Raw genomic sequence first — 24,152 nt, 5'->3', positions numbered from 1 at the left:
TGTTAGTTCTGGACTGGAACAGAACATCAGATCTGTTAGTTCTGGACTGGAACAGAACATCAGATCTGTTAGTTCTGGACTGGAACAGAACATCAGGTCTGTTAGTCCTGGGCTGGAACAGAACTTCAGGTCTGTTAGTCCTGGACTGGAACAGAACATCAGGTCTGTTTGTCCTGGGCTGGAACAGAACATCAGGTCTGTTTGTCCTGGGCTGGAACAGAACATCAGGTCTGTTAGTCCTGGGCTGGAACAGAACATCAGGTCTGTTAGTCCTGGGCTGGAACAGAACATCAGGTCTGTTAGTTCTGGACTGGAACAGAACATCAGGTCTGTTAGTTCTGGACTGGAACAGAACATCAGGTCTGTTAGTCCTGGACTGGAACAGAACATCAGGTCTGTTAGTTCTGGACTGGAACAGAACATCAGGTCTGTTAGTTCAGGACTGGAACAGAACATCAGGTCTGTTAGTCCTGGACTGGAACAGAACATCAGGTCTGTTAGTCCTGGACTGGAACAGAACATCAGGTCTGTTAGTTCAGGACTGGAACAGAACATCAGGTCTGTTAGTCCTGGACTGGAACAGAACATCAGGTCTGTTAGTTCTGGACTGGAACAGAACATCAGGTCTGTTAGTCCTGGGCTGGAACAAAATCCTGTACACCCTCTGAATCCCTGGGATTGGGAAGAACACTGCTATAACTTCCCATGTGACATGACCTGGGAAGTTTACCAATGCTTACCCTCTGGTCCCTCTGTTTCTGGCTGAAGTTTGTGGGTAGCCGTAGCTTAGCCACGAAGGCTAGTGTTTCCCTCACAGTAAGGTGAGGCAGCAGGCGGTCGTCCTGGCGGACATGGGCGATGGTCTTCCTCACCAGCTTTGGGTTGCTAGGTTGCCCGTTGATAAGCACTTGGCCAGACGTCATGGAGCCACCCTCATCACGACACGTTATGACGTCCAGCAGTGAGGTCTTTCCACAACCTGTGGAGGGACAGGATATGAAAGAGGCTATAGGGCATATCTTTGCATAGTCATCATCAGACCATAACTGTTTGGGGAATATCCACACTAGATTAAGCTATGTATTGGGAATGCATTCGAAGTGATATGCTAGTTTGGATATTGGAACAAACTGTAACTAGGCGAGACTGGGCACAAAGTAACACAGTGCACAAAGCAACAAATAAATAACTCACATTAGAAACCGCACCCTCAATTTGCTTCTGCTTGGTTAGTGTATCTACATGCCTAGGAAGTTTTGCTTAAATCCATAAATATGTCTGTTGCTTTTCAGGCTGAATTCAAAATATTCTTGCCGCCTCTCTTTTTTGAATATTGACCTGTGGAACATTCCCCATATATCTAATAATATATAATTTTTATCAGTAAGAAGAGGTCTTTTGATTGGTATAGTGGATGACAATAATTATTGTTGTATTTTCTCACAAGATTTGCAGTGGGGGTAAATTGTACTATTTGTAACAATTAACCCCTTACCTAAAACACTTCTTTTTTTTAGGCCTACTGTGCTGTCTATCATTTGGAGTAAATGATCTTGGATCCTATCTTTCTCATGTAGAAGTACAGCCAGTTGTTGACGAAACAGAGCTAAGATTAGTGCTGCCTCCTGTGGAGAGTAGCTGTGTATGTACCTGAGCTGCCGATGATGGCCAGCATCTGGCCACTGCAGACTCGCAGGTTGAGTTTGTTTATGGCTGTCTGCTTGTCTCCCTTCATCTCCCAGGGCATCTTAAACTCTGAGAGCTTCTCATACCACGGGATCTGAGCAGCTGTGTCCACCTGACACACACAGGCACACACACACACACACACACATTAGACTTTTTAATACTGTGGTGAAGCTGTGGGACTGCTTGTAAGGGAGGACATCACTAAATCATGAACCACTGTAAATCACTCTGAATAAGATCGTCCGTTAAATTACAAAAATGTAAATGTAAACTAATTGCTTGCAGAGCAGGGCCGGCGTAATGGGCGGGGCCTGGACCGTCCTACCGTACCTCCTTGCCCATCCAAATAAAATATTCAGAATTTATTTGACCGAGACGCACGCGGAAAGAAAGATTGACCAAGACGCACACCCGAGAGAAAGACGTATCAATCTCAGATAAAGCATCCGAGCGAGTGAAACAGCGCCCCTCTGTCTCCGTATGTGTCGAACCTGTATCTGATGCTGTCCGGACACAAAGGGTATAGCATGTCATACTTTTTCTGTCCAGACAGCATCAGATACATGGGCTACATATTGTAAGACAAAGGGGTGCTGTTTCGCTTGCCAGTTTCAGCAGAGAGGAAGCGGCGAAGCCAGAGGGCTCACTCGCCAAAATCGGTCCTGAATAAGTCCAATGCGTTTCTATGGGTATCATATGCAGACCTAAGCTTATCGCCTGCATGACCGCCTTTGGGAAAACTACTTGCATTGTTAGGGTGGAGACATGAGCAACTTGTCATTCTACACAGATCTCTGGTTTCAGCCGCTTGCGAATTAGAAAGGAAAGTTGTCGGGTGCACAGTGCACTGTTAGGATGCTGCCATCCCCTAAAGTACATTGATGTTTTGCCCAAATTATATAATTACTTCTGTTAAAATAAAATAATTCAAAATACTTTACCAGAGAGCTTGACTTAGCCACAGAGGATCATTAGCTCTTTAAAAAAAATAGCTGTGGATTGCTTCAAATCCCAAGTGTGTAGGCCTATGCCTGGCAATATGCTTAGCTGATTATTGAGTTGCGCTTGTCAGTGAAAAGCATCTACTATGTGTGAATATCATTCAAAATGTTGAGTCAAGAAGAAGGGGAGGAATGCACACAGCCCTCTAGAATGTGCTCCGCTGTCTCCCGCCAATTCTAGCACATTCATTGTTTGATTGTGTACATTGTTTGCCCAATTCCCCGTTACATGCTACCAGTAGGCCTTGTAAATGTACTGTTTATCCCCGTCATTTGGTTACATACATTTCTGTTACTGCAGGTATTACAGTCCTTTACTGTTCTCATTCTCGGAGTGGAAACGTTGTTTGCGGAGTTCCCAACCTGCTACACTTGTGAGAAACAAATTTTGGTTCATTTTATAACCATCACTTTAGGAGTTTTGTAAATTTGTCCATTGTCTTTCATTTGGAGTGCTCCATATCAGTATACTGTATGTGTGGTTTCTCTGTCCTGATAACGCATTGCACTCACCTTAAACGGGGAGACGTTGTCATTCGCTGCTGGGTAGGGCAGCGGGTGATGAAGACAGGTAGTGAGGGGGGATTTGGGGAATCGGATAAAATAGTGCGGTCGGTAAGAGTGCGAGCCACCTCTCCTGCTTTTGAGAACAGACTACGTTTTGCGTTGTAGCGTGTTCTTGGACATGCAAATTAATTAGCTATCCCATCAGCTGGGAGAGCTAGGCATTTTTAAAAGTTACATTTAAATGTTATGTCAATGTTCTCTTTCATCGGCCTAGTCTTTTTAAATGTATAGTTTTTAAAGTGTGGGTTATGTGGGTCGAACGGAATTGCAGACCATGTAGCTCAAAGTGTGTGAGGGGTGGGTGGGGGGGGGGGGTGGTCTATGTCTTTATTATCAGGTGTGGGTCTCTGGACTGTGACTCTGGGTCTCTGGACTGTGACTCTGGGTCTCTGGACTGTGTGTAGGCTATTATGCCCCTGTGTGCAGAAAATGTGCATGTTTGTACAATTACATTTCATTGGGCTTGGCCCGGTTTGCAGTGAAGTAGTACTAAAACCTTGTAACCCAATCAGTTATCCTTAACGTGTATATCTCACTAGTGTGTGTGTGTAGTGTCACGTTTTAGTGCGTTATCGCACATTATTTAAACAAATATATCTTTATTTAACTAGGCAAGTCAGTTAAGAACAACTTCTTAATTACAATGACAGCCTAGGAACAGTGGGTTAACTGCCTGTTCAGAACGACAGATTTGTATCTTGTCAGCTCGGGGATTCAATCTGTAACCTTTCAGTTACTAGTCCAACTCTCTAACCACTAGGCTACTTGCCTCCCCACTTAATAGCCTGTGTGCCTTCCACCTTATTAGGGTCATTGCAGCAATCCTGATTGGGTTACAGAGACTACAGGAATTTAACAGGCAGCCTAGCATTTCATAAAAATATGAAATTGTATATTTAATAAAGATCATTTTTTGCTATATCTGTGTTGAGTTTTGTTGTGTCTTATCCTCTGATGACAGACCATACCGGTCAAACAAAGGTGGTGGCAGCTTCACAGCTACTCTGCTCTATCCAGTACTTGCCCCACCTCTCAGGTGGTCTAGCGAGCTTTATTACAATGCTGACAGAATGTGAAAGGCAGGCAGAACTGAGACTGATCCAGTCAGTGATAAGGAGCATAGGGAAATTGGGAAGAGTAGAGAGAATGAATAGAGTGGGAGAAAGGTGTTGTTACCTCATAGTGCAGGTTGCTGACCTCTATCTCATTGCGACCTCCACTGTAGGTGAAGTACAGGCTACTGTCCTCTTCAGAAGAGGAGAACAGCTCAGTGTCTCCTCTCTAAAGAAGGAGTAGAGGTTACTGAGTGAGGAAGTGGTAAAGAAGTTACTCAGTTTTGTACTGTGTACACATACCATTCACTTATCAGAGGGCCATTCACACATCATAACTATATCTTCACTGGCATCCATTTACCTTCTTTACTATGGTAATAAACCCTTGTATTTCTCTTAGTATATTCTGCCAGACATTTGTTTCAGCAAATCTAAGAATACTGGTGTATCTTTAGAGGCTTCATTTTTTTGGCCACGATGGATTTAATCACCACTCTATCGGACGGTTCTGATGACTCCTGTATAAAAGTGATTAGTTATGATTCCAGATAAACGGATCCTAAACTGAGCGGTTATATAGCGGTTATATAGCATACTGGTAAACCGTATAGGAGACCTCCAGCCTGTCCAGGGCCCACCCAAACAGAGCTACATGTCACCATTATGTCATTTAAAAAGCCTAGAGACAGACAGGCAGATGCTTGCCACCTCTCTAGAGTAGCATGAATATTCAAATACCATTTTACCGTGAAATGCTTACTTACAAGCCCTTAACCAACAATGTCGTTTTAAGAAAGAGTTGAGAAAATCTTTATAAAATAAACTAAAGTAAAAAAAGTAACTCAATAAAATAACAATAACAAGGCTATATACAGGGGGTACCGGCACCGTGTCAATGTACGGGGGTACAGGTTAGTCGAGGTAATTGAGGTAATATGTGCATCTAGGTAAGGGTAAAGTGACTATGCATAGACAATAAACAGCCAGTAGCAGCAGTGTGTGGGCCTCAATGCAAAAAGTCCGGGTAGCCATTTGATTAATTGTTCAACTGTCTCATAGCTTGGTGGTAGAAGCTGTTGAGGAGCCTTTTGGACCTAGACTTGGCGCTCCAGTACCGCATGCCGTGCGGTAGCAGAGAGAACAGTCAATGACTTGGGTGGCTGGAGTCTTTGACAATTTTTGGGGCCTTCCTCTGACACTGCCTAGTACAGTATAGAGGTCCTGAATGGCAGAAAGCATGGCCCTAGTGATGTACTGGGCCGTACGAAACTAACCTCTGTAGCGCCTTACGGTGGGATTCCGAGCAGTTGCCATACCAGGCGGTGATGCAACCAGTCACGATGCTCTCGATGGTGCAGCTGTAGAACTTTTTGAGGAGCCATGACAAATCTTTTCAGTCTCCTGAGGGGTAATAGGCTTTGGCGTGCCCTCTTCACGGCTGTCTTGGTGTGTTTGGACCACAATAGTTTGTTGGTGATGTGGACACCAAGGAACTTGAAGCTCTCGACTCGCTCCACTACAGCCCCGACAATGTGAATGGGTATGTGTTCAGCCCTCCTTTTCCTTTGTAGCACCATCAGCTCCTTTGTCTTGCTCCCGTTGAGGGAGATGTGCTTGTCCTTGCACCACAATGCCAGGTCTCTGACATCCTCCCTGTAGGCTGTCTCATCGTTGTCGGTAATCAGGCCTACCACCGTTGTGTCGTCAGCAAACATAATGATGGTGTTGCAATCATTCTTTGCCACGTAGTCATGGGTGAACAGGGAGTACAGAAGGGGACTAAGCACGCACCCCTGAGGGGCCCCGTGTAGAGGATCCTTGTGGCAGATGTTGCCTACCCTTACCAGATGGGGTCGGCCCGTCACGAAGTCCAGGATCCAGTTGCAGAGGGAGGTGTTCAATCCAAGGCTTCTTAGCTTAATGATGAGCTTTGTGGTCACTATGGTGTTAAACGCTGAGCTGTAGTCAATGAACAGCATTCTCACATGGGTGTTATTTTTGTCCAGGGGGAAATGGCAGTGTAGTGTGCGATTGAGATTGCGTCATCTGTGGATCTGTTGGGGCGGTATGCAAATTGGAGTGGGTCTAGCGTGTCCGGGATGATGGTGTTGATGTGAGCCATGACCATCCTTCCAAAGCACTTCATGGCTACAGATGTGAGTGATATGGAGCAGTAGTCATTTAGGCAGGTTACCTTGGCATTCTTGTGCACAGTTACTATGGTGGTCTGCTTGAAACATGTACAGACCCAGTCCGGGAGAGGTTGAAAATGTTGTACACATCCTGGTAATCCACCTGGACCCGCGGCCCTGTGAATGTTGACCTGTTTAAAGGTCTTACTCACATTGGCTACTGAGAGCGTGATCACACAGTCATCTGGAATAGCTGGTGCTCTCGTACATGCTTCAGTGTTGCTTGCCTCGAAGCGAGCATAAAAGGCATTTAGCCCGTCTAGTAGGCTTGCAAGGGAGAGCTTTGTATACATCTCTTTGCGTGGACTAAAGGTGGTTTGCTCTGGTTGCACATGTGACATGCTGGTAGAAATGAGGTTTAACTGATTTAAGTTTGCCTGCATTAAAGTCAACGACCACTAGGAACACCGCTTCTGGATGAGCATTTTCTTGTTTGCTTATGGCCTTACACAGCTCATTGAGTCAATGACGGAAATCATAGAAACTTAAACTAAACCCAAACATATAGAAAAAAAACAAGTGAATGAACCTAAGAACTAATCTTTTCCCAGTCTGTTTCTCGGCCTGTCCCATGTCCTGTCCCATGTCACTATACCTGTGTTGAAGGTCAGAGCTGATCTGTAGATCGTCATTGACTCACCGTCTGTGGGTGGCCACCGGCAACGATCCCTGTCTCTGGATCTGGCCTGTTGTCTGTCCCTCCAGTATACATGGTTTGTAGAGTTGTAGGCGGTGGTGGAAGTTCTGATATAGGGGTCAGTGCCCCATGTGCCTGGTTGGTTCTGAGTCTGTATGTCTCCCTGGTCTTCCCTCTCCTCTCCTCTCCCAGGCTGACATAGACTGACTGCACAGCATAGGGGGAGACCTGTGACTTATTGTTACCTTTCTCTTTATACAGCCCAAGAGCAAAGTTCCACTGATAAGAGCGCTGTGTTAATGGTGCCGGCGCCACTGTCACAACATAATGCTGAATGGCCACAAACAGATGACTACAGAAAGAAGACGCACATAGAGACAACATATATTTGTGGCTTGGATGAGCAGAGCTGTGAAACCATGATGAATGGGTCCTACTCTATGGAAGTAACACCAGAGGGGACAGAGAGCAGGTCTAAGGAATCTTTTAAGTTTGTGTCGGAGAAGAGCGTGGTGAAGAGGTCTGGACCAGGACCCTCTGACCAACCGCAACCCTCCTGCTGCCTGAGCGTTAGCCACGTCTCCTACAGCGTCAGGTAAGCTAATGCTATTGACAAGATGGAAAGATGTGTTCCGAATGTGATGCATGATATCACTGTCCCTTTGTTTGGTACTGTGAATGAACTGTCACAACAATCTTACGGATTGTGCCTTTAAATATTACATTTAGGTCATACTCGACAAAAGATAGGGCTTGTTATACCAGTAATCGCATCAAGCGGCAAGATTTTGTACTTGAACATACTATTCTGGTACAGTAACAGGGAGGTCAAAATGGAAACATTGTATCTGCTCATCTAAAGCAGAGCAGCTGCATCTCTGTATCTACTGTGCAGATCATTACATGTATTGGGTCGTTCCACGAAATGAGTGGTGTTAACTTGATTTTTTGGGGTCGATTTCACCTCATTTTTACATTCTGTAATGAAGAGCACATGTTCAACCTAATAAAAAACATGTTTTCCCATTTCAAATGACTATAGTAAGTGCTTATTAAGTGCCAAATAAAGGATACAGGGTTGAACCTATCAGGGTTGACGATTGCATCTTAAATCAACCATAATTCACCTTTATTCATTTCAAAATCTTATTTCTTAAATGTTCCATGTGGTCTATATTAAAAGGTACTAAATTTAATAATGAAATTATATTTTAAAATTCAATATTGGTGCACAATTTGTACTTATGATATTAAATGGGTCCAAAAGGGACACATTTCGTGGAACGAAGCCAATTATACTCATAACACAGATTCAGTAAACGTTGTGTGTGTGCATGCATGCGCCCTTGTCAGTGAGCGCGTGGGACATTGGTGGGACCTCTCCACCTTCAAAAAGAAATGGACCAGACAGATTCTCAATGGCGTCTCCTTCCATGTGAACAGTGGGCAGATCATGGGAATACTGGGGAACTCAGGTGAGCAACACAAACACACCAATGAAGAACCAAATACTCAGTCAATCTGGTCTCAGATCAAAACGTATTATATGCTACTAACATCTGTGCCACTCCGTTTAGTATGGTACAGTGCCTTGCAAAAGTATTCATCCCCATTGGTGTTTTTCCTATTTTTGTTAAATTACAACCTGTCATTTAAATGGATTTCAGGTAATGGACATACACAAAATCGTCCAAATTGGTGAAGTGAAATGAAATAAATGATTTGTTTCAAAAACTAAAACTAAAAACAGATGGTAAAGTGATGTGTATTCACCCCTTTGCTATGAAGCCCCTCAATAAGATCTGGTGCAACCAATTACCTTCAGAAGTCACATAATTAGTCAAATAAATGCCACCACTAAGAAAGCGGCACCACGACTGACCAAGGAGTTCTCCAAACAGGTCAGGGACAAAGTTGTGGAGAAGTACAGATCAGGGTTGGGTTATAAAAAAATATCAGAAACTTTGAACATCCCACGGAGCACAATTAAATCCATTATTAAAAATTGAAAGACTATGGCCACACAACAAACCTGCCAAGAGAGGGCCGCCCACCTAAACTTATGGACCAGGCAAGGAGGGCATTAATCAGAGAGGCAACAAAGAGACCAAAGATAACCATGAAGGACCTGCAAAGCTCCACAGCGGAGTCCTGTGAATAGGACCACTTTAAGCCGTACACTCCACAGAGCTGGGCTTTACAGAAGAGTGTCCAGAAAAAAAGCCATTGCTTAAAGAAAAAATAAGCAAACACGTTTGGTGTTCACCAAAAGACATGTGGGAGACTCCCCAAACATATGCAAGAAGGTACTCTGGTCAGATGAGACTAAAATCGAGCTTTTTGACCATCAAGGAAAATGCTATGTCTGGCACAAACCCAACACCTCTCATCACCCCAAGCACAACATCCCCACAGTGAAGCATGGTGGTGGCAGCATCATGGGGGATGTTTTTGGGAATGTTTTCATCGGCAGGTTCTGGGAAACTATTCAGAATTGAAGGAATGATGGATGGTGCTAAATACAGGGAAGTTCTTGAGGGAAACCTGAGATATGAGACTGGAACGGAGGTTCACCTTCCATCAGGACAATGACCCTAAGCATACTGCTAAAGCAACACTTGAGTGGTTTAAGGGGAATGGCCTAGTCAAAGCCCAGACATCAATCCAATTGAGAATCTGTGATATGACTTAAAGATTGCAGTACACCAGCGGAACCCATCCAACTTGAAGGAGCTGGAGCAGTTCTGCCTTCAAGAATGGACAAAAATCCCAGTGGCTAGATGTGCCAAGATTATAGAGACATACCCCAAGAGACTTGCAGCTGTAATTGCTTCAAAAGGTGGCTCTATAAATTGGTGAATAGTTATGCACGCTCAAGTTCAGTTTTTTTGTGTCATTTCTTGTTTGTTTCACAATGAAAAATATTTTGCATCTTCAAAGTGGTAGGCGTGTTGTGTAAATTAAATGATACAAACCCCTAAAAAAATCAATTTTAATTCCAGGTTGTAAGGCAACAAAATAGGAAAAATGCCAAAGGGGGTGAATACTTTCACAAGCCAATGTATGTTAGGTTATGTTACATTGGCCTACCAATGTAAAAGCAGTCGTACAATATAATATGAATTGTAAGACATATTGTATGTTGTGAATTACAATTCATATGATTTGTTACAAATTGCAATTTGTGCTAAAATGCTAAAGTTGCCTGTGATAAGATTTGACTCACAACATTTGGGTTGCTAGACGTTTGCGTTATACACCCACCCATCTACCCCACAACCACCCTCCTCTCATTTTTGCTTTAAGTAACCTACCATCTTATCGAACATAATATATACTGAACAAAAATATAAACATAACATGAAAAAATGTCAATGATTTTACTGAGGTACAGGTCATATAAGGAAATCAGTGAATTGAAATACATTCATTAGGCCCTAATCTATGGATTTCACATGACTGGGCAGGGGCGCAGCCATGGGTGGGCCTGGGAGGGCATAGGCCCAGCCAATCAGAATTAGGGCTTTATTACAGACAGAAATACTCCTCAGTTTCATCAGCAGTCCGGGTGGCTGGTCTCAGACAATCCCGCAGGTGAAGAAGCCGGATGTGGAGGTCCTGGGCTGGCGTGGTTATACGTGGTCTGCGGTTGTGAGGCTCGTTGGACATGCTGTCAAATTCTCTAAAACCACTTTGGAGGTGGCTTATGGTAGAGAAAGGAATATTTAATTATCTGGCAACAGCTCTGGTGGACATTCCTGCAGTCAGCATGTCAGCACGCTCCCTCAAAATGTAGACATCTGTGGCATTGTGTTGTGTGACAAAACTGCACATTTAAGATTGGCCTTTTATTTTCCCCAGCACTGTCCACCTATGTAATGATCATGCTGTGTGTAATGATCAAGCTGTTTAATCAGCTTCTTCATATGTCACACCTGTCAGGTGGATGGATTATCTTGGAAAAGGAGAAATGCTCACTAATATTTGAGAGAAACAAGCTTTTTGTGAGTATGGACAATTTCTGGGATCTTTTATTTCAGCTCATGAACATGGGACCAACACTTTACATATTGCGTTTATATTTTTGTTCAGTAAATCATAATAAACGTGTCAAATAATGTAACGTAACGCAACATATATTATACTAAATGGAGTGGCATAGATTTTAGTAACATATAATATGTCTTGCTCTGAGACCAGACTGTCAGAGTAATTTGTTTCTTGGTGCCGAGACCTCTAACATAATCAGTAACGTAACATATTTACCACAGTGGAACATAAATGCACAAATCATACCTGACATAGGCCTACAGTACATTTTATAGTACAATGCCTCCTCTTACCATGCAATCTATGTAAAATACTGTAATTCTACTACCGCACAATCATATTTGTCTCATCCTGTGCTGCGTTCTGTGTGTGCCAGGCTCAGGGAAGACCACTCTCCTGGATGCTATCTCTGGGAGGATTGGGAACTCAGGGATTCTTCTGGGAGATGTGTCTGTCAACGGGAGGAAGCTGAAAAGAGAGCAGTACCAGGATTGTTTCTCTTATGTGCTACAGGTAAACACACACAAACAAAGTAATACAGTCTCACCTCTCACTCACTATTCACAGACCACCATAAATATTGTTCTTAGCTTATCATATTTGCTAGCAGTATAAAGTCCAAGCTGGCTGACATAACGTTGAGCTTTGTCCATAAACTGCTGCATGAGAAAGTGAGAGAGAGTGGGTGAAATACGTGGCGCTGGGTAAATAAGAGTCCACAAATACACTCTCTCCATCAACTCTACTCACTTCAAGTAGGGGATGGGTGGTCAGCCAGGGTGGAATTAACAGGAGTTACAGATAGTTTCTACATACAGTAATCTTTCTCTGGGATGTTCATGTGTATCCACAGCTAAATTAAATCACTGAGTTTAGAACCCAGTCCTTTGAAATAATCTCTCCTTTTACTGCAGATAAAATCCTCCCTGCTCACCGGGGCCATAAACTAATCCAGTCATTAAATTTCCCTCCTAAGCCTTGGATGAGATGGTGATATTAAATCGCACAGTAATTAAGAAGAGGAGCAGGAGAGTTCATTCACGCACGCACTCACCCATGCATCCACGCTCATACCCATGGTGCGTGAGCACATCAAAGTTCCATAATCCAGTAGGGCTCTGCTGTCAGTCAATCATTAAAGCTCAGACCATTCAATCTATGTTAGGGGCACACAGTAAACAGAAAGAGAAAGACAGCATTATACAGCTGCCATACATACACACAAAACTCTCACAGTTCACCTCACCTTTAACACGGATCACTTAGGTAACAGTCCCCTATGTCTGTGCAGAGGTAGGTAACAGACAGTCCCCTACGTCTGTGCAGAGGTAGGTAACAGACAGTCCCCTATGTCTGTGCAGAGGTAGGTAACAGACAGTCCCCTATGTCTGTGCAGAGGTAGGTAACAGACAGTCCCCTATGTCTGTGCAGAGGTAGGTAACAGACAGTCCCCTATGTCTGTGCAGAGGTAGGTAACAGACAGTCCCCTATGTTTGTGCAGAGGTAGGTAACAGACAGTCCCCTATGTTTGTGCAGAGGTAGGTAACAGACAGTCCCCTATGTCTGTGCAGAGGTAGGTAACAGACAGTCCCCTATGTCTGTGCAGAGGTAGGTAACAGACAGTCCCCTACGTCTGTGCAGAGGTAGGTAACAGACAGTCCCCTATGTCTGTGCAGAGGTAGGTAACAGACAGTCCCCTATGTCTGTGCAGAGGTAGGTAACAGACAGTCCCCTACGTCTGTGCAGAGGTAGGTAACAGACAGTCCCCTACGTCTGTGCAGAGGTAGGTAACAGACAGTCCCCTACGTCTGTGCAGAGGTAGGTAACAGACAGTCCCCTATGTCTGTGCAGAGGTAGGTAACAGACAGTCCCCTATGTCTGTGCAGAGGTAGGTAACAGACAGTCCCCTATGTCTGTGCAGAGGTAGGTAACAGACAGTCCCCTATGTCTGTGCAGAGGTAGGTAACAGACAGTCCCCTATGTCTGTGCAGAGGTAGGTAACAGACAGTCCCCTATGTCTGTGCAGAGGTAGGTAACAGACAGTCCCCTATGTCTGTGCAGAGGTAGGTAACAGACAGTCCCCTATGTCTGTGCAGAGGTAGGTAACAGACAGTCCCCTATGTCTGTGCAGAGGTAGGTAACAGACAGTCCCCTATGTCTGTGCAGAGGTAGGTAACAGACAGTCCCCTATGTCTGTGCAGAGGTAGGTAACAGACAGTCCCCTATGTCTGTGCAGAGGTAGGTAACAGACAGTCCCCTATGTCTGTGCAGAGGTAGGTAACAGACAGTCCCCTATGTCTGTGCAGAGGTAGGTAACAGACAGTCCCCTATGTCTGTGCAGAGGTAGGTAACAGACAGTCCCCTATGTTTGTGCAGAGGTAGGTAACAGACAGTCCCCTACGTCTGTGCAGAGGTAGGTAATAGCTACAACTGTTTGACATCAGTTGACCATTTTACAAAGGATACATGGTGCTCTGAGTAGAAAACGTAGAGTTCACTATACAGTGCATACACAATACATGGACTACTAATATTTTGATCTCATGCCTTCGATCTGTCTTTACCCCTGGCTTTCTGTCTTCCATCTGTAGAGTGACAACCTGCTGAGTTACCTGACAGTGGAGGAGACTCTGACATACACAGCCCAGTTGGCCCTGAGACGAGACTCAGCAGACGTCATCCACAAGAAGGTGGGAATCGTACAGACTATAGATAACCTCTAGACCAGGGCTGGCCTACAACAGATACACATTAAGATATCTTTGATTTTCTCAAGCTATTCTGGTATCAACTGTGATAAGTTGTTGACCCCTGACCACTTGGCCTGGCCTGCAGGTGTTGGCGGTGATGGCGGAGCTGAGTCTAGGTCAAGTGGCCCACAGTGTGATCGGAGGACGCATCTTCCCAGGGATCTCTGGGGGAGAGAGGAGGAGAGTGTCCATTGCCATGCAGTTGCTTCAGGACCCTAGTGAGTACAAAGAAGCTGTCTTTGGTCATTGCCTGTGCAGAATTTCAGAAGACAAGCATGTAAATACCCCTTAAACAAAAACATACATACATTACTAAAATATGTGTAGGAAAATACAGGCTATTCTACAAAACCAAGAAAACACATTTTCAATATCATGGATTATACTGTGTCTTGTTAGAATAAGAGTATGTCACCTTGAGCGAAGGAAAAAGTTGATCATCACAAAGTTCAACCACTTCTGAGCGGCTAACAATGAGACCTGTGTCTAATAATAGACTAGAAACAGAGAGGGATGGACAGAGGGGTGATAAGAGAGGGAGAGATGGGGGGGTAATGAAAGACAGGGTTATTACACACTCAGTATTAAGCTGAGTGAATCATGTGGGGGTGTCCCAGGTGGAGTTTATCAGGGCCTGAGGACCCACAGGGGGTGAGGGGGTCTCAGTCCTCATTCGGATTAGAGGGAGCACTCTCCACCCAAACACTAGGCCACATTAATGAAGGGTTCCCATCCGCTGCCTCGCCAATCAACCAGGAAATGAATTAATCATCACACAATTAATGCATCTGTTAATTCCACTCATCCTTTTTAAAAAGGCAATCTTTTAATTGTGCTAATTGGATAAATTAACAGAAAAGAACACACTTATCTCAAAGAGTTGCCCCTTAGAGGGGGACTGTGCCATTTAAAAAAGTTCAACTCTGTTTTTAAAAGTTAGAATAAAATTGATGTGGACATTTTTTCAATGCTAAATATTCCGATGTGTTACTTTGGGACATGTGATGTCGTTTCAGAGGTCATCCTTCTGGACGAGCCAACCACGGGCCTTGACAGCATGACGGCCAATCAGATTGTTGTTTTACTGGCTGAGCTGGCCAGAAGGGACCGCATTGTCATAGTGACCATCCACCAGCCACGCTCTGAACTCTTCAGGGTGAGGGAAAGAGAACCAAGCTGCTTTGTGTTATTCCCTTATGTTCAGTGATTATGTCAATTTTACAGATTATTTTCATCCCTGAGATTTGTCTGTTGATGCATAATACTCTCTGTTATGTGTGTTTCCTAGGTCTTCAGTAGAATAGCCATAATGAGTAAAGGCGAGCTGGTGTTCTGTGGCCAGCCTGGAGAGATGGTGGACTTTTTCAGCGCATGTGGCTACAACTGTCCAGAATACTGCAACCCCTTTGATATCTATGGTACAGTAATATATTAACTTCACACAATGTATTCATGTACCACCCCTATCTCTCTATTGACCCTCGTACCTGGTCTGCCCAATGGATTGACCAACAGTGGATCTGACGTCAGTGGACACGCGCTGCAGTGAGAGAGAGGCCACCACCTACAGCCGCATGCACAAGATCACCTCGTCCTATCAGGACTCAGAGATCAATCAGAGCATGCTGAGACAGATTGAGCAGAGTTGCCAGCGAACAGACAAACCCAGCATCCCCTTCAAGAGCAAAGAGTCACCCAGCGGCCTGGCCAAACTGGCTGTGCTTCTCAGGTCAGAGGTTTGATTATGAAGGTAAAATAAGTCTATGTTTTTTTCCTAAGGGTATAGTAGCCTATGACGTGGTAGTATGATGCCACTACCCCTGATTTACTGTCTGACTCAGTCCTGTCTGACCTCCATCGTCTCCAGTGCTGTCTGACCTCCATCGTCTCCAGTGCTGTCTGCACTGATCTGGCTTCTGGCAACGCGTGTCGTGTTAGAATGACGCCACCTGAAGGAAGACAATGGTCTAACCTTTCTCTCTTTCTGTAGGAGGACTGTGAGGAACCTGTCTCGAGACAGGATGGGTGTCCTGATGCGTCTGTCACAGAACCTCATCTATGGCCTGTTTGTGGCCTTCTTTGTCATGAGGCTGGATGATGACATCACCAAGGGAGCGGTACAGGACCGGATTGGCATCATCTACCAAGCAATGGGGGCGTCGCCTTACACTGGCATGCTGAACGCTGTAGCTCTGTGTGAGTTAACTTGTTGTTTCTTACACTGACATGCTGAACGCTGTAGCTCTGTGTGAGTTAACTTGTTGTTTCTTACACTGGCATGCTGAACGCTGTAGCTCTGTGTGGGTTAACTTGTTGTTTCTTACACTGGCATGCTGAACGCTGTAGCTCTGTGTGAGTTAACTTGTTGTTTCTTACACTGGCATGCTGAACGCTGTAGCTCTGTGTGAGTTAACTTGTTGTTTCTTACACTGGCATGCTGAACGCTGTAGCTCTGTGTGAGTTAACTTGTTGTTTCTTACACTGGCATGCTGAACGCTGTAGCTCTGTGTGGGTTAACTTGTTGTTTCTTACACTGGCATGCTGAACGCTGTAGCTCTGTGTGAGTTAACTTGTTGTTTCTTACACTGGCATGCTGAACGCTGTAGCTCTGTGTGAGTTAACTTGTTGTTTCTTACACTGGCATGCTGAACGCTGTAGCTCTGTGTGAGTTAACTTGTTGTTTCTTACACTGGCATGCTGAACGCTGTAGCTCTGTGTGGGTTAACTTGTTGTTTCTTACACTGGCATGCTGAACGCTGTAGCTCTGTGTGAGTTAACTTGTTGTTTCTTACACTGGCATGCTGAACGCTGTAGCTCTGTGTGAGTTAACTTGTTGTTTCTTACACTGGCATGCTGAACGCTGTAGCTCTGTGTGAGTTAACTTGTTGTTTCTTACACTGGCATGCTGAACGCTGTAGCTCTGTGTGAGTTAACTTGTTGTTTCTTACACTGACATGCTGAACGCTGTAGCTCTGTGTGAGTTAACTTGTTGTTTCTTACACTGACATGCTGAACGCTGTAGCTCTGTGTGAGTTAACTTGTTGTTTCTTACACTGACATGCTGAACGCTGTAGCTCTGTGTGAGTTAACTTGTTGTTTCTTACACTGGCATGCTGAACGCTGTAGCTCTGTGTGAGTTAACTTGTTGTTTCTTACACTGACATGCTGAACGCTGTAGCTCTGTGTGAGTTAACTTGTTGTTTCTTACACTGGCATGCTGAACGCTGTAGCTCTGTGTGAGTTAACTTGTTGTTTCTTACACTGGCATGCTGAACGCTGTAGCTCTGTGTGAGTTAACTTGTTGTTTCTTACACTGGCATGCTGAACGCTGTAGCTCTGTGTGAGTTAACTTGTTGTTTCTTACACTGACATGCTGAACGCTGTAGCTCTGTGTGAGTTAACTTGTTGTTTCTTACACTGGCATGCTGAACGCTGTAGCTCTGTGTGAGTTAACTTGTTGTTTCTTACACTGGCATGCTGAACGCTGTAGCTCTGTGTGAGTTAACTTGTTGTTTCTTACACTGACATGCTGAACGCTGTAGCTCTGTGTGAGTTAACTTGTTGTTTCTTACACTGGCATGCTGAACGCTGTAGCTCTGTGTGAGTTAACTTGTTGTTTCTTACACTGACATGCTGAACGCTGTAGCTCTGTGTGAGTTAACTTGTTGTTTCTTACACTGGCATGCTGAACGCTGTAGCTCTGTGTGAGTTAACTTGTTGTTTCTTACACTGGCATGCTGAACGCTGTAGCTCTGTGTGAGTTAGCTTGTTGTTTCTTACACTGACATGCTGAACGCTGTAGCTCTGTGTGAGTTAACTTGTTGTTTCTTACACTGACATGCTGAACGCTGTAGCTCTGTGTGGGTTAACTTGTTGTTTCTTACACTGGCATGCTGAACGCTGTAGCTCTGTGTGAGTTAACTTGTTGTTTCTTACACTGGCATGCTGAACGCTGTAGCTCTGTGTGAGTTAACTTGTTGTTTCTTACACTGACATGCTGAACGCTGTAGCTCTGTGTGAGTTAACTTGTTGTTTCTTACACTGACATGCTGAACGCTGTAGCTCTGTGTGAGTTAACTTGTTGTTTCTTACACTGGCATGCTGAACGCTGTAGCTCTGTGTGAGTTAACTTGTTGTTTCTTACACTGGCATGCTGAACGCTGTAGCTCTGTGTGAGTTAACTTGTTGTTTCTTACACTGGCATGCTGAACGCTGTAGCTCTGTGTGGGTTAACTTGTTGTTTCTTACACTGGCATGCTGAACGCTGTAGCTCTGTGTGAGTTAACTTGTTGTTTCTTACACTGGCATGCTGAATGCTGTAGCTCTGTGTGAGTTAGCTTGTTGTTTCTTACACTGACATGCTGAACGCTGTAGCTCTGTGTCAGTTAACTTGTTGTTTCTTACACTGGCATGCTGAACGCTGTAGCTCTGTGTGAGTTAGCTTGTTGTTTCTTACACTGACATGCTGAACGCTGTAGCTCTGTGTGAGTTAACTTGTTGTTTCTTACACTGGCATGCTGAACGCTGTAGCTCTGTGTGAGTTAACTTGTTGTTTCTTACACTGGCATGCTGAACGCTGTAGCTCTGTGTGAGTTAACTTGTTGTTTCTTACACTGGCATGCTGAACGCTGTAGCTCTGTGTGAGTTAACTTGTTGTTTCTTACACTGACATGCTGAACGCTGTAGCTCTGTGTGAGTTAACTTGTTGTTTCTTACACTGGCATGCTGAACGCTGTAGCTCTGTGTGAGTTAACTTGTTGTTTCTTACACTGGCATGCTGAACGCTGTAGCTCTGTGTGAGTTAACTTGTTGTTTCTTACACTGACATGCTGAACGCTGTAGCTCTGTGTGAGTTAACTTGTTGTTTCTTACACTGACATGCTGAACGCTGTAGCTCTGTGTGAGTTAACTTGTTGTTTCTTACACTGGCATACTGAACGCTGTAGCTCTGTGTGAGTTAACTTGTTGTTTCTTACACTGGCATGCTGAACGCTGTAGCTCTGTGTGAGTTAACTTGTTGTTTCTTACACTGGCATGCTGAACGCTGTAGCTCTGTGTGGGTTAACTTGTTGTTTCTTACACTGGCATGCTGAACGCTGTAGCTCTGTGTGAGTTAACTTGTTGTTTCTTACACTGGCATGCTGAATGCTGTAGCTCTGTGTGAGTTAGCTTGTTGTTTCTTACACTGACATGCTGAACGCTGTAGCTCTGTGTCAGTTAACTTGTTGTTTCTTACACTGGCATGCTGAACGCTGTAGCTCTGTGTGAGTTAACTTGTTGTTTCTTACACTGGCATGCTGAATGCTGTAGCTCTGTGTGAGTTAGCTTGTTGTTTCTTACACTGACATGCTGAACGCTGTAGCTCTGTGTGAGTTAACTTGTTGTTTCTTACACTGGCATGCTGAACGCTGTAGCTCTGTGTGAGTTAACTTGTTGTTTCTTACACTGGCATGCTGAATGCTGTAGCTCTGTGTGAGTTAACTTGTTGTTTCTTACACTGGCATGCTGAACGCTGTAGCTCTGTGTGAGTTAACTTGTTGTTTTTTACACTGACATGCTGAACGCTGTAGCTCTGTGTGAGTTAGCTTGTTGTTTCTTACACTGGCATGCTGAACGCTGTAGCTCTGTGTGAGTTAACTTGTTGTTTCTTACACTGGCATGCTGAACGCTGTAGCTCTGTGTGGGTTAACTTGTTGTTTCTTACACTGGCATGCTGAACGCTGTAGCTCTGTGTGAGTTAACATGTTGTTTCTTACACTGGCATGCTGAATGCTGTAGCTCTGTGTGAGTTAGCTTGTTGTTTCTTACACTGACATGCTGAACGCTGTAGCTCTGTGTGAGTTAACTTGTTGTTTCTTACACTGGCATGCTGAACGCTGTAGCTCTGTGTGAGTTAGCTTGTTGTTTCTTACACTGACATGCTGAACGCTATAGCTCTGTGTGAGTTAACTTGCTGTTTCTGCATGGTCTATGTCTGAAATGGCACCCTATTCCCTGTAATAGTGCACTATGTTTGCTGGCTCTAGAGTAGTAGATAATCACTCAGTAAGTCTCTTGGACCTTATTTGGTGAGAGGACCCTGACTAGGAACTTTTCTCCAGATCTCAATGGAAAGTTCAATGAACCCTCCTATTTTACCCCGTCTCCTTCCATCCCCTATCTCACGGAGTAGCGATAAGGGACATAGAAGGAGATAAGGGACTGGGCCAAGTGACTTAAGGGCAACCACGAGTCAATAAGCACCGAAACAGCTGTAGATAGCGGCAGTGGGTTTATAACGTTTATCTGTCTTGAACTTTGGGATATTTAGTAGCCCATAGGCAAAGCTACTTTTAGCACACACATCTCTGTGCTGAAATGACATTATACAAGAGAAACTAATACAATCAGTGTAAGAGTTTAATGGTAAAACAATTCAAGGTATCCTTGGAATATTTACCTGGATGCAATAGCAGGGGTTGTGTTCATATCATAATCACCACTGCCCTAATGATGTTGTCATCTCTAGTTCCTGCTCTGAGGGCCATGGCTGACCAGGAGAGTAAGGATGGCCTGTACCAAAAGTGGCAGATGTTCTTGGCCTACATCTTCCACATCCTCCCCTTCAGCATCATCAGCGTGTTCATCTTTTCCTCCTTCCTGTACTGGTGTGTGAGTGTGAGTGAGTGAGTGAGTGAGTGTGAGAGATTCTTCTATCCTTGTGAGGACCTAAAGTAAAACTAGTCAATTTCTCCCTCATGGGGACATTTTCCACATCTCCATGAGGACAAAGGCTATTTTAAGCTTTGGAGTTAGGGTTAAGGTTAGGTTCAGGGGTTATGGAAAATAGTATTTTGAATGTAAATTTAATTTATGTCCTAACGAGGATAGAAGAACATAACGTGTGTGTGTGTTTACCATGTACAGTGGGGAGAACAAGTATTTGATACACTGACGATTTTGCAGGTTTTCTTACTTACAAAGCATGTAGACGTCTGTAATGTTTATCATAGTTATACTTCAACTGTGAGGGACAGAATCTAAAACAAAAATCCAGAAAATCACATTGTATGATTTTTAAGTAATTAATTTGCATTTTATTGCATGACATAATTATTTGATCACCTACCAACCAGTAAGAATTCTGGCTCTCGCAGACCTGTTAGTTTTTCTTTAAGAAGCCCTCCTGTTCTCCACTCATTACCTGTATTAACTGCACCTGTTTGAACTCGTTACCTGTATAAAAGACACCTGTCCACACACTCAATCAAACAGACGCCAACCTCTCCACAATGGCCAAGACCAGAGAGCTGTGTAAGGAAATCAGGGATAAAATTGTAGACCTGCACATGGCGGGGATGGGCTACAGGACAATAGGCAAGCAGCTTGGTGAGAAGGCAACAACTGTTGGCGCAATTATTCGAAAATGGAAGAAGTTCAAGATGACGGTCAATCACCCTCGGTCTGGGGCTCCATGCAAGATCTCACCTCGTGGGGCATCAATGATCATGAGGAAGGTGAGGGATCTGCCCAGAACTACACGGCAGGACCTGGTCAATGACCTGAAGAGAGCTGGGACCACAGTCTCAAAGAAAACCATTAGTACCACACTACGCCGTCATGGATTAAAATCCTGCAGCGCACGCAAGGTCCCCCTGCTCAAGCCAGCGCATGTCCAGGCCCGTCTGAAGTTTGCCAATGACCATCTGGATGATCCAGAGGAGGAATGGGAGAAGGTCATGTGGTCTGATGAGACAAAAATAGAGCTTTTTGGTCTAAACTCCACTCGCCGTGTTTGGAGGAAGAAGAAGGATGAGTACAACCCCAAGAACACCATCCCAACCGTGAAGCATGGAGGTGGAAACATCATTCTTTGGGGATGCTTTTCTGCAAAAGGGACAGGACGACTGCACCGTATTGAGGGGAGGATGGATGGGGCCATGTATCGCGAGATCTTGGCCAACAACCTCTTTTCCTCAGTAAGAGCATTGAAGATGGGTCGTTGCTGGGTCTTCCAGCATGACAACGACCCAAAACACACAGCTAGGGCAACTAAGGAGTGGCTCCGTAAGAAGCATCTCAAGGTCCTGGAGTGGCCTAGCCAGTCTCCAGACCTGAACCCAATAGAACATCTTTGGTAGGGAGCTGAAAGTCCGTATTGCCCAGCGACAGCCCCGGAACCTGAAGGATCTGGAGAAGGTCTGTATGGAGGAGTGGACCGAAATCCCTGCTGCAGTGTGTGCAAACCTGGTCAAGAACTACAGGAAACGTATGATCTCTGTAATTGCAAACAAAGGTTTCTGTACCAAATATTTGGTTCTGCTTTTCTGATGTATCAAATACTTATGTCATGCAATAAAATGCAATTACTTAAATCATACAATGTGATTTTCTGGATTTTTGTTTTAGATTCCATCTCTATCAGTTGAAGTGTACCTATGATAAAAATGACAGACCTCTACATGCTTTGTAAGTAGGAAACACTGACGATTTTGCAGGTTATCAAATACTTGTTCTCCCCACTGTAGATTTGCATTCATAGTCTCTCACACGTGACTGTGTGTCCATGCATGGGTGTGTCACTCTCTCTCAGGACGGTGGGGATGAACCCAGAGATGTGGAGGTTCCTGTGTTTCTCAGCGGTGATCCTGGTGCCCCATCTGGTGGGTGAGCTGCTGACCCTGGTGCTGATGGGAGTGGTGCAGGACCCCAACATGGTCAACACAGGAGTGGCGCTGCTCAACGTAGCTGGAATCATGGTGGGCTCCGGATTCCTCAGGTCAGACCACTACTAGGAAATATGGACTTGTGTTTTCAGTGTCTAATTGTCATGCTATTGTTTTACATATCCTTTAACAATTCCCTTTAACAATTCATTTAGTAAATTATTGGTACTGGTGAAGTTATGTGTTTGTGCATTGGCTCCCATAACCACTCTCAAAGTTGTAAACTATGGACCATAATGTAACTAATGGTCCTGTTCTGTTTTTCTCCCTCCATAGGAGTTACCAGCAGATGCCTGTGGTGTTCCAGTGGCTCAGCTACCTAACCTTTCAGAAGTACGGATGTGAGCTGCTCATCGTCACAGAGTTCCATGGCCTCAACTTCACATGCAGTAAGACTCATACCAAATCTTTCTCCAGTTAACAAAGCTAGTGATACCAGTGTCCAAATGAATCAGGAGATTCTGTGATCAGTGCACTGTAACAGTTTGGAACATCCCTATCATGTTGCTCTAAAAAGTCAATGTCAAGACTCATGAGTACTGTATATCGGCTGATTTTTACAATGAGTCTGGGGTTGATTACTTCTGTCTATGTTCTATGCAGATACAGGCAGTATACCTTTGCCAGGCGCCTGTCTGATGACAGATGGAGATGACATCATAGACCAGGGTTACCCAGGAGCCCTGGACCGCTACACTCTGGACTTCCTCCTGCTCTACTCCTTCCTGCCTGCCCTGGTGCTGCTGGGAGTCATCAGCTACAAGATCAGAGACTGCCTCGTCCAACACTGAAACAGACACCGACATGGAGACAGAAAGGGGTGTGTGAGTGCTGTAGTTTGGTCTAGTGGTACTGTAAGCAAAACCTGCACAATATACCACATACACTCAGTGGCCAGTTTATTAGGTACACATTCACGAAAATGGTTCGCTCTTACAGAAAGTGAGTCACGTAGCTTGCTATATAAAGCAGGTAGACAGGCCAATGAAGGTACATTCCCCAATAGCAGGGATTCGAACCCTTGGTCCACCACTTTCTATGCAGTTCATCCCCTTCCATCTGTCTTCAAACTGTCTAATTGAAAGTAAGAAACACAAATAAGGAATGGAGTTATATTCCCTGCCCATTTGGGGCATTTCTGCTGTTATTGAATACTGGACTTCTGTGGTAAAGTCTGTCCTGTAAAGACAGCCATGGATGTGATTCTTGAGTTGGACTATCACATTTACTAGGAGTGTCATGAGCAAAGAAAGTGATTGGTGTGATGTCGGTATGGCAACAAATCTATTGAATGATTCTCTGACACACTGAAAAGAAGTAATACTACTGTAATACTGTTTTTACTTTAGAAATAAGGTGTATTGTTGGATATCTGTGTTTTCTACGCTTGCAGAAAGTGACATGCCAGTATGATGGGATGTGTTGGATCTCCATATTGTTGTAAAAATGCCAAGTAAATGTATTTTTCTAAATAAATGTTTCTAATGAACATACTTACGATACAAA

At 44.3% G+C, this 24,152-nt stretch overlaps 2 protein-coding genes across 3 annotated transcripts in view; one reads left to right on the top strand and one right to left on the bottom strand.

Annotated features, from left to right (window-relative positions):
* The window catches only part of abcg8 (ATP binding cassette subfamily G member 8), a 14,091-nt gene extending 6,710 nt beyond the window's left edge, over positions 1 to 7,381 (bottom strand). The window contains exons 1-4 of the mRNA XM_021576362.3: positions 7,145 to 7,381; positions 4,434 to 4,538; positions 1,651 to 1,798; positions 741 to 979 (exon numbers count right to left, since the gene is read on the bottom strand). Of these exons, the coding sequence (XP_021432037.2) occupies positions 741 to 979; positions 1,651 to 1,798; positions 4,434 to 4,538; positions 7,145 to 7,216 (564 nt within the window). The 5' untranslated portion in view covers positions 7,217 to 7,381. The remainder of the gene's footprint in view (positions 1 to 740; positions 980 to 1,650; positions 1,799 to 4,433; positions 4,539 to 7,144) is intronic.
* On the top strand, positions 7,307 to 24,152 carry abcg5 (ATP binding cassette subfamily G member 5). Of its 2 annotated transcripts, none has more exons than XM_021576366.3 (13): positions 7,307 to 7,736; positions 8,495 to 8,616; positions 11,568 to 11,704; positions 13,783 to 13,881; positions 14,027 to 14,159; positions 14,958 to 15,097; positions 15,230 to 15,359; positions 15,457 to 15,670; positions 15,932 to 16,137; positions 20,450 to 20,588; positions 22,514 to 22,699; positions 22,923 to 23,035; positions 23,250 to 24,152. In XM_021576366.3, exons 1-13 carry the CDS (start codon positions 7,441 to 7,443, stop codon positions 23,435 to 23,437), a joined length of 2,103 nt encoding a protein of 700 aa, XP_021432041.1. In that variant the 5' UTR covers positions 7,307 to 7,440; the 3' UTR covers positions 23,438 to 24,152. The 2 variants fall into 2 exon arrangements, 1 of the variants encoding a protein (XP_021432041.1); XR_016489478.1 differs by having other exon boundaries at positions 7,314 to 7,736; positions 15,457 to 15,691.

This window comes from Oncorhynchus mykiss, chromosome 20 (genome assembly GCF_057628025.1).
Source record: "Oncorhynchus mykiss isolate SJ-2025 chromosome 20, ASM5762802v1, whole genome shotgun sequence".
In the NCBI taxonomy this organism is placed as follows: Eukaryota; Metazoa; Chordata; class Actinopteri; order Salmoniformes; family Salmonidae; genus Oncorhynchus; species Oncorhynchus mykiss.
This window is presented reverse-complemented; position numbering and strand designations above follow the sequence as displayed.